General features: G+C 43.1%; 4 protein-coding genes across 4 annotated transcripts; 2 read left to right on the top strand and 2 right to left on the bottom strand.

The window, feature by feature from the left end:
• EAF01_010723 (uncharacterized protein) lies at nucleotides 1-634 on the top strand (the record flags this gene model as incomplete). Its single annotated transcript, XM_038918980.1, has 3 exons — nucleotides 1-25; nucleotides 198-294; nucleotides 346-634. The coding sequence occupies 3 exons, from the start codon at nucleotides 1-3 to the stop codon at nucleotides 632-634; spliced, it is 411 nt and encodes a 136-aa protein (XP_038765683.1).
• A 1,829-nt stretch (nucleotides 635-2,463) lies between these two features.
• EAF01_010722 (uncharacterized protein) lies at nucleotides 2,464-4,062 on the bottom strand (the record flags this gene model as incomplete). Its single annotated transcript, XM_038918979.1, has 1 exon — nucleotides 2,464-4,062. One exon carries the CDS (start codon nucleotides 4,060-4,062, stop codon nucleotides 2,464-2,466), a length of 1,599 nt encoding a protein of 532 aa, XP_038765682.1.
• A 739-nt stretch (nucleotides 4,063-4,801) lies between these two features.
• EAF01_010721 (uncharacterized protein) lies at nucleotides 4,802-7,680 on the top strand (the record flags this gene model as incomplete). Its single annotated transcript, XM_038918978.1, has 10 exons — nucleotides 4,802-4,818; nucleotides 4,877-4,917; nucleotides 4,972-4,981; nucleotides 5,053-5,072; nucleotides 5,128-5,259; nucleotides 5,311-5,564; nucleotides 5,618-5,734; nucleotides 5,779-6,109; nucleotides 6,165-6,262; nucleotides 6,313-7,680. The coding sequence occupies 10 exons, from the start codon at nucleotides 4,802-4,804 to the stop codon at nucleotides 7,678-7,680; spliced, it is 2,388 nt and encodes a 795-aa protein (XP_038765681.1).
• Nucleotides 7,681-7,852: 172 nt separating this feature from the next.
• EAF01_010720 (uncharacterized protein) lies at nucleotides 7,853-9,370 on the bottom strand (the record flags this gene model as incomplete). The annotated part of the gene is made up of 1 exon (XM_038918977.1): nucleotides 7,853-9,370. One exon carries the CDS (start codon nucleotides 9,368-9,370, stop codon nucleotides 7,853-7,855), a length of 1,518 nt encoding a protein of 505 aa, XP_038765680.1.
• Between the last annotated feature and the right edge of the window lie 202 nt (nucleotides 9,371-9,572).

Here is a 9,572-nt window from a genome sequence, read left to right as displayed (position 1 = left end):
ATGGCTCGTACCAAGCAAACTGCCCGTAAGTTATTATCCTCATCCTCTCTCTTGTCTTTCAATCATCACCTCTTTGTCGCGTCGTCGGTCGCAACACATCACGTTTGGAACCGATCGCCATTTGCAACAACACGACTCCTCCCTCTACTTCGCCACAAGAACATCAATACTTGAGCATCATTGCTAACGCTTCATAGGTAAATCCACTGGTGGTAAGGCACCAAGAAAGCAACTTGCTTCCAAGGCCGCCCGTAAGAGCGCCCCTTCTACCGGAGGTGTCAAGAAGCCCCATAGGTGATTACCCACTTGCTGTCTATTGCTCCAACAATCGTTAATTCCTTCCAGATACAAGCCAGGAACCGTCGCTCTCCGTGAGATCCGTCGTTACCAAAAGTCGACTGAGCTCTTGATCCGAAAGCTCCCTTTCCAACGTCTCGTTCGTGAGATCGCTCAAGATTTCAAGTCCGACCTCCGTTTCCAATCTTCCGCCATCGGTGCTCTCCAAGAGTCCGTTGAGGCTTACCTCGTCTCCCTCTTCGAAGACACCAACTTGTGTGCCATCCACGCTAAGCGTGTCACCATCCAATCTAAGGATATCCAACTCGCCCGTCGTCTCCGTGGTGAGCGTGGTTAAATTTGGTTTCTTTTTTGACTTCTCGATGTCTTCAGCTTGAAAGCGCTTCGGCTTTAGGCCGATTGACACTGGCGATGGATCGGGGTGGATGATAATGCTTTGGGGGTATCTTACAAGGGTTTTACGGCATGGAGTTCATTTTAATTTTATGGGGGACCTGCGTTCTTACAGGCTGTACATTATTCAGCCAGCGATGGTGCGCTGAGCTAATGACAACAGATAACAATTACGATTAGTTATCAATCTTTCAAACAGCAACCCTCTTACTATTACCGTGAACATTGTGACATAGGCTATATCTGTGAAGCACTACACAGTGCTGGACTCCAGTCCCTCAAATGTCTTTTTTTCCGTTTTTGCATGTATGCTACCTCCTCATGTGGTCGACGATCGTAGACATCCATCTGTGGACGTACTCCCTTGGAACTTACCCCCTCGAATTGACTATTTACTATTTTGCCCCTCCCTCCCCATCATCCGCCACTTTCACTTCCTCCACATCCACTATTACGCCTGCCGATAGATTTTACCCACCACAAACCGAACATGCTCCAAATGTTACATGCAGCTACATGGCAGCACCTTTCCTTCATGCAATGTCATTACAATGGTCTCACCGCCAACACCTACTCAGGATTTTCGCTCTTTTCTTCCCTCACTACTCCCCACATGACCCATCTGCTTTTTCGCCTTTACTGTCAAAGCTACTGTGAACTGTTGACCAAATAGTCATCAAGATATTTGAAAGCTTGAAGCTATCATCTATCCCTTGTGCATCACCCTTGATATAATTGTTGCTGTATTAGATCAGCAACGTCAAGGTATCTTCTCCCTTTGTAACTGTGTAAAGTGCAATCAGTTCACTATAAAATGTTCAGCTGTATCCTTTCTCTTTGGATTGTACCTACCAATTTCGCAACCGGGTTCCAAACCATTTGGAAAGCAAAGAAGTTATGGCTTGCTTCAGATACTATGTTTGATATTTTATATTTTTTGTTGAAGACTTGGGAGCATGTGATGTATCTGTTGCTCCTCCCTCATTCTCCCTTGTCTCACTACCAGACAGCTCGTATTTAATCAGTCCTGTCATCGCTACAAACCCTTGAGATTCTTCCGCCCATTTCTCAAGTCATCATTTCAAGGCTTGAATGTTCACAATGGTTCTACTTTCCCTTCTACCGTGAATAGCAATTCAATCATTTCTACTGCAGGTGTGTATTAGGAGAACGATCGTCATATATGCAGAACTTCCTAAAATACTACTCCAAAAATCCATGAATAGTTCAATGTTAGATTTCTTGATTACTATTCAAGAATCTGTGTGAATGATTCTCTTATCAATCTACTCGTGCAAAGAGGTCTCCTCAGATTTTCTACACCAAAACCTCCATGACATCAATGCCATGAATGTACATAAAACAACTTGTGATTTATCTCTGACTTCTGGAAGTACGAAAGAATTGAATTGGACGGAAATAAATGAATTGAGACAGAAAAATGCATCTAGCCACGTCAACGCCACTACTAAATACACACTTTGAATAGACCAAACATACTCAATCTATGGACCTTCAATGGCCCTCTAGGACACGGATTGCAAGTTACTGTTCTTTTCCTCCATTGGAGGGTAGCAACGAAAAGCACTCTCTCCGGAATACCATGCTGCAGAGCCTGCTCCTACAAAAATACGCTACACATTCAAAATCTCCTCAGAAAAAACATCACTTCACCTTTGCGTAAGTCAACTACCCCACTTTCCGACCACCCCCTGTTTCCGACCACCTAAAAAATTCATATTATCTACACTTAAAACTTTAATAACTCAATAACTATTGAACTTCAATGAAATCGCCTGTAGAATCACTTTCTATAGCACTAGAGCTATCATCTACCTCATCTTCACGATCTCCAGCTTCAATTTGTGTACGCCTTATAGCTCTAATCCCTGCGAACTTCGAATTTGGAGATACCACAACCTTTCGCCTTTTTCTAGGTAATGCTTCATCTAATTGATATTCTAGCTTTCTAATCTTATTCTCTGCCTCTAAGAGTTCATAATCCTTAGCATCGAATCCTTTTATAATCTTGCGAAATAGTAATCTTCGTGTTGGCAAATCGATCTCCTTCTCTTGAATCATTATATCTCTATATTTTCTGATATCGGCTCCTTTTTGAGGGGTTTTCCATTGAATAAACGATGAATATATATTCCATTGAAGAATAGGATCATCATCAGATTCAGGATTAAGTGATAAAACCTCTCTATTGCTATTTTCAAGCAAAAGTCGACTCATAAGAGGTTTAGCCATATTTTTGGGCCAAAGACCACTAGCTTGCCACCCAGACTTGATATTTTGAATAGTTAAACCTTCTATTCTAGCCTTCTGATAGCAAGAAAGGAAATTGCGCTTTCCAATTGGTGAGGAATCGGATAATAGACTTAATTTATTAAGTTCGATTCGATATGCACTTTTTAGGGGTGAGAACACAGATAAATCGAGTGGTTGTAGTACGTGTGACGTATGTGGTGGGAGAAGTAAGAGATATATGTTGTTATTAAAGCATTCTAACATAAATGCTGTAGTTTCATGGCTTCCGTGTCCGTCCAAAATGAGGAGTCTTGAATTTTCCGGCTGAATAGGGGTAGTTTGAGGGATATAGATCTTTTTCAGCCATTCTAAAGCTGTAGCATCTGTAGTCCATCCATTTTCTGTAGCGGTAAAGTTCCAACCCTTGAATAGAGTCAAATCTGTTGGAAACCATTGTTGTTGAACTGATTTTCCCTTATATATTACAAGGGGAGTAATGCTTTTTCCATTGGCTGAAATGCATTCTATAAAAGAGGTCCAAATTCGAGATCCAGGTTGCTTTTTTTGAATAAATCTTCGATCAGTGCTTCCTACTACTAGTCCATTAAGACCCTGACCCTCCATTATACCTGCTTCATCCATATTCCATCTGTTGGCCGGCTTAATAGCCTTGATTTCAGGGATTGCGAGGTTCCGGAACCACTTCTTAATAATATCAGATGTAGCACCTGAAACTCGTGCAGAATCGATTTGATGTTGCTTCTTAGTTCCAATATTAGGATGCCTTCGAAAAAAGCTATGTATCCATTTCTTTCCAAGTGAGGGATCCTCCCCTCGTACAATAAGGAGGTGCTCTGCCATCTCTCTGATTTGACGATGTGTAGGGCTAGTACCAAGAGCTTCCTGTACTAATATCCATTCTGCTAGTCGATTCTCCTGAATTGGAGATAACTTTTGAAGTATTTGGGCGCCTTTTTGATGCGAAACTCCACCATATATTCGATCGTGAAGTGTGGTACGTGGAACACCATAATCCAAGCTAGCTCTTCGTATGCTTGCTCCATTTGTAATCGCTCTAAGAGCCTCTGCGATATCTTCTTCGGTATATCTATTCTTCATATCACAATTATAATAATATCAAAATTTCAAATCAATTGATTAAAGCATTGTTGAGTTATTCAAAGTATAAATTTTATAATTACTCAAAGCGGTGTGGTTTTTGAGGTGGTCGAAAAGAGGGGGTGGTCGGAAAGTGGGGTAGTTGACTTATGGACCTCATAAGCAAAGCAAGCTTTGAGGTAATCTTTACATCTATGAGGATTTAGGTATCCGAAGCTGGAAGAATGTGATTAGGTATATTTTCAACGCTGAGAATGGGAATACAGGGCTTGAATTGTTCAAAGTATGGAACAGCCAAAGGATGAACGTGAATATGTTCCGTTCCTGGAGATTGAATCAGTGGAGGCGTGTAATATTGATGAATAATCCACTAAGACGCGTCAAAGAGTCTACATTAAAGGTTGGGTTCGCCGGCGTCCCATGTAGGCATTTACGGTCAATGTTCAAGAAGAAAGAATAGATTTTGGTGACTCTTTCTTTTCCACACAGTAAGAGTAAAAACACAATCTATAACAATCAAAGCATGCCCCAGAAAGTTCAGATAGTAATAATAGTACCAAATATCGCGTTGAGTTGGTATGAAATACTGCTTCTCCACCTGGCCTGAAGTAATAGCACGGATGCGGTGCCGCTTTTGAGCCAGCCCAACGCCTTACAAGAAGGCTATTTTACTTCAACCTGGAGGACAACCATTTTTAATCAGCAACATCAACAGCGCCAACAGGGCTGCCTCTTCAAAATGAAGTTCAATATTGAGTATGTGTTTGTTAATCTGATAGGAAAAAAGTTTTATTTGAACTGATAGATGAACCAGTGATTTGCCAGTGCTCTTTCCATATCCTAGGATATATCCAGGTAGGCATCCAAGATGATTTTGATACTGAGTCCAAATTCTGATTTGTTACATAGAACAATATGCGTATGTCATTTCACTTGGCTGTAGTTTACATCAGAAAGAACGCTCGATGCTAATGTATGATGTCAAATCAGCTACATGTGCGATCTGAAAAGTATTTTGCCCCTTGCCTACTCACCGTAAGATCATCCGGCTGATATGTTTGACAGGAACGCTTGATGCCGGCGGCCATTGTGTTTTGGAGATGCCTTCGGGTACTGGAAAGACTATCTCACTGCTGTCTTTGATCGTTGCGTATCAACAATACTACCCAGAGCATCGGAAACTCATTTACTGCTCACGTGACACAGCCCAATCCTGAAGATGAAGGAGACATATTAATGAGTGCTTAGGTACTATGTCCGAAATTGAAAAAGCGTTGGCAGAATTGAAAGCTCTTATGAAATATAGGGCGGAACAACTCGGGCACCAGGAAGATTTCCGTGGATTGGGATTGACTAGTCGTAAAAACTTATGTCTTCATCCTTCGGTGAAGCGGGAGAAGAGTGGTGCTGTTGTGGATGCTCGCTGTCGAAGTTTGACTGCTGGATTTGTGAAAGAGAAGAAGGAGAGAGGTGAAGATGTACCGGTGTGCATTTATCATGATGTAGGTCTTTTTGTTGTCATGTTGGTCAGCAGTGTATTAACGCGTCATAATAGAACCTAGACCTCCTCGAACCACATAACCTCATACCAAATGGAGTATGGACGTTAGATGGGATAATGAGATATGGCGAGGAACACAAACAATGCCCATACTTTACCTCCAGGCGAATGGTGAGTGGTAATGTCTTTACAGCTTCAGTAATTAATGGAACTAGATGTCCTTCTGCAACGTGATCATTTACTCGTACCATTACTTACTCGACCCCAAAATTGCCGAGAGGGTTTCTAAAGAGCTGTCAAAGGATTGCATAGTTGTATTTGACGAAGCACACAATATTGATAACGTGTGCATCGAATCCTTAAGTACTGATATCACGGATGACTCGCTTCGAAGGGCCACTCGTGGAGCAATGAATCTTGAAAGCAGGATTTCAGACTTGAGGGATAGCGATTCAGAAAAACTCAAGGATGAATACGCCAAGTTGGTCGAGGGACTACGCGGTGCCGACGAAGCTCGAGCAGAAGATGCCTTCATGTCAAATCCTGGTTCGTTTGTATCCTATCTCACACCAAAAAAGCATAGCCACTTACATCTTTCTAGCTTTGCCAGATGATCTCCTCAAGGAAGCTGTGCCGGGAAACATTCGGAGAGCTGAGCATTTTGTCGTTTTTCTGAAACGCTTTATCGAATACCTCAAGGTAAGTAAAACTATAGCCATATCGAAAAGCTAACGGCTAATCTTAAGAAGACACGAATGAAAGTCCGGCAAGTTATTTCGGAGACACCAGCATCTTTCTTGGCTCATCTAAAAGAGTACACATATATCGAGAAGAAGCCGCTTAGATTCTGCGCAGAACGTCTAACATCTCTTGTGCGGACTTTGGAACTTACCAACATTGAGGACTATCAGCCACTTCAGGAAGTTGCAACTTTTGCCACCCTCGTAGCGACATATGAAAAGGGATTTCTTCTTATACTTGAGCCTTATGAGTCTGAAACCGCCGAAGTCCCCAATCCTGTTCTTCACTTCACCTGTCTTGATGCTGCAATAGCAATTAAGCCCGTCTTTGAGCGTTTCAGCTCTGTAATCATCACGTCGGGTACCATTTCTCCACTCGAAATGTATCCTAAAATGCTCAATTTCGAGTGTGTTGTTCAGGAGTCTTACCCCATGACTCTCGCTCGACGCTCTTTTTTGCCTATGATTGTCACAAGAGGATCTGACCAGGTCGCGATTTCTTCGGGATTCCAAGTTCGAAATGAGCCTGCTGTTGTCCGTAATTACGGCAATTTACTAACGGAGATGTCTAAACTTACTCCGGATGGCATGGTCGTTTTCTTCCCATCCTACTTATATATGGAGTCGATAATTAGTATGTGGCAAGGAATGGGTATTTTAGATGAGGTTTGGAAATACAAGCTTATTCTCGTGGAAACGCCTGATGCCCAAGAAACATCTCTAGCGCTAGAGACCTATCGCACGGCGTGCTGTAACGGACGAGGAGCTATCCTTCTTTGTGTCGCTCGTGGAAAAGTCAGTGAGGGTATCGATTTCGACCATCAATACGGACGCACTGTGCTATGTATCGGTGTACCATTCCAATACACCGAATCTAGAATTTTGAAAGCGCGACTAGAATTCCTCCGTGAAACATACCGGATCAGAGAGAATGACTTCCTATCCTTCGATGCCATGAGACATGCAGCCCAATGTTTGGGACGTGTACTACGAGGGAAAGATGATTACGGAATCATGGTATTGGCCGATCGTCGATTCTTGAAGAAGCGAACTCAATTGCCAAAATGGATCAACCAGGCGATTCTCGATAGTGAAGTCAATTTGAGTACGGATATGGCGGTAGGAAGTGCGAAGAAATTTTTACGGAATATGGCACAGCCATTCAAGGCCAAGGATCAGGAGGGGATCAGCACGTGGAGCTTGCAGGATCTGGAGAAATTCAAGGAGAAGCAGTATGAAGAGACGCTTCAAGCATTGAGAGGTGGTGGAAAGGGCGACCCAATGGATGGTATCAGAAATGGCAACGAAGTTAAAGAAGATGAGTATGGCATGGATGATGATGAAATGGAGGCGTCGTTAATGCAGTTAGATGCATAGGTAGACTTTGATGGATATTCATTTGTTGACGTATAGGAAAGGATATACATCACAATTGTAAGATAGCGATGGCGGCTTTGTGGCCTAAGAGAGGAAAATAAATTGGTTCATTTGGTATCTAATTCTGGGGTAGGGCTCTAATAATAAAAAGGTATAACCACCGCCATTACTTCTAATTCATGCTCTTCGCCACAGTCCAAAAGCTGTCCATTTTTGACCTAGTCAAGGCATCTCGAGCTGCACTATCTGTCTCGCACACTTTACTTTGCCACTTCCTGAATGCTCTAGACTTCTGCTCTCCTTCCCAGACCAATTGGCATTTGTTCAGCGTCATATCCTTCAACTCTCCTTTCTCATCTTCTGCCTTCAACCAATCTTGCAATGCGTCTGCTTTTGTACCCTCCTTGATTCGTGTGGGCGAGTTTTCAGTCCAGTCTATACGTTGCATCATAAGCTTTTTATATTGCCTGATACTATGCTCGCCACCCTCGACAACTACTAAATTGAATCTTGGATGTAGAATACAGATGCCCGTGAGAGCATGCTGTTCTGCGTTTTTGGCGATTTTGAATCTGTGACTACCATTCGCAAGGCTCCCAATCTTAAATACTAAAGCATGAATGCCCTTTGCGGCATCGTTCTCCTGATTTGCAGCCAATTTTTCGTGTCTCTGTTCTTTTGTCAACTTTCGATCTTGATTCGTCTCGACATGTTTCTGGTGTCGATCTGCAATTTCTCGGTTGACACGAGCTTCGACTGCAGTTGGATCCTTGACAGCTTCTTCTCCTAATACACGCATAAGATTTCCCTTCTTGACCTTTGGAGGCGGTGCGGGCTCTAATCCAAGTCTAATCTTTGCTTGCTGTTCCTTCAATTCAGCCATTCGACGCTGTCTCCGTAGTTTAGCTTGCTCTTTCGCGGTCAGGAACATAGGTTTAGGCGCAGGCGCATTCTTTTCTTGAGGCGGTTCAAGTAAAACGGGATGCTGAACATATTCTGTAATAATTGAGTCTGGGGTGCCGATTTTGAGTGTCTTTGAATTCGAAATATCGTCATAGTTCTTGCCATCTACCAGGCCTTCATCCCACCATTCAATTTCGGGCGGTGCTTCAACGAGGAATTTCTTCTCAGTGTCGATATCTTCGTCAATACCAATCTTCCGCGAAGACTCGGCGATACGCTTTTTCATAGCCTCTAGGGCGGCCTGTCTTCGAAGTGCATTTGCTTGTGCTATATACTTTCCCTTCTGGTTGAAAACTAGTTGTCTCGAGTGTCGGTTCTTTGGCGTTGCTGTTTGCCCACCTAGGCTCATATCAAAGTATGGATTGTTGCGGATCTCTTCCGTCGAAGGCCCCGAAATATCGAGTTGTTTCCTAGGCTTTGCCGTCGCCTTCTCTTGTTGAGGGCGTGCATTTCCGATGCTGGTTGCGAACTTAGGCGCAGTTGATTTTGAGGGCTTGTATTGTCCAAGGTCTTGTAGCGCTGGGTGAAGATCGACATTCAAACCTCCTTTCGCAAGCATAGGATGTAAACCAACATTTAACCCACCCTTTGCCTTGCTACCACCGACTGCAGCTGCGACTCTAGCTTTTAAAGATGCGAGCTTCTCGGCAGCAGACTCTGGCTTGCCAACACGGCTGGAGGAATCATGTCGAGGTGCCAAAATTGGAGAGGCTTTCCCTCGATCCATGTTGTCGAAAATATATGTTTGTCAATTGTGTATTGTAAAAGAAGTATATGGCACACATACACCAAGTTGGTGATCCTGAAATATCGTAATCGTTAAGTGCTCACACGCGAATCATGAGGGAGCTCTGGCTGGCCGTACCAAAAACCTAGCACTTTAGTCATCACGTGATCAGCAGATGGGGTTATCGTGCTGCCTTATCAGC

Source organism: Botrytis porri, assembly GCF_014898465.1.
Source record: "Botrytis porri strain MUCL 3234 chromosome Unknown BPOR_017, whole genome shotgun sequence".
NCBI classification, from domain to species: Eukaryota; Fungi; Ascomycota; class Leotiomycetes; order Helotiales; family Sclerotiniaceae; genus Botrytis; species Botrytis porri.
The sequence above is the reverse complement of the archived record's forward strand: the minus strand, read 5'-3'. Positions and strand labels throughout refer to the sequence as shown.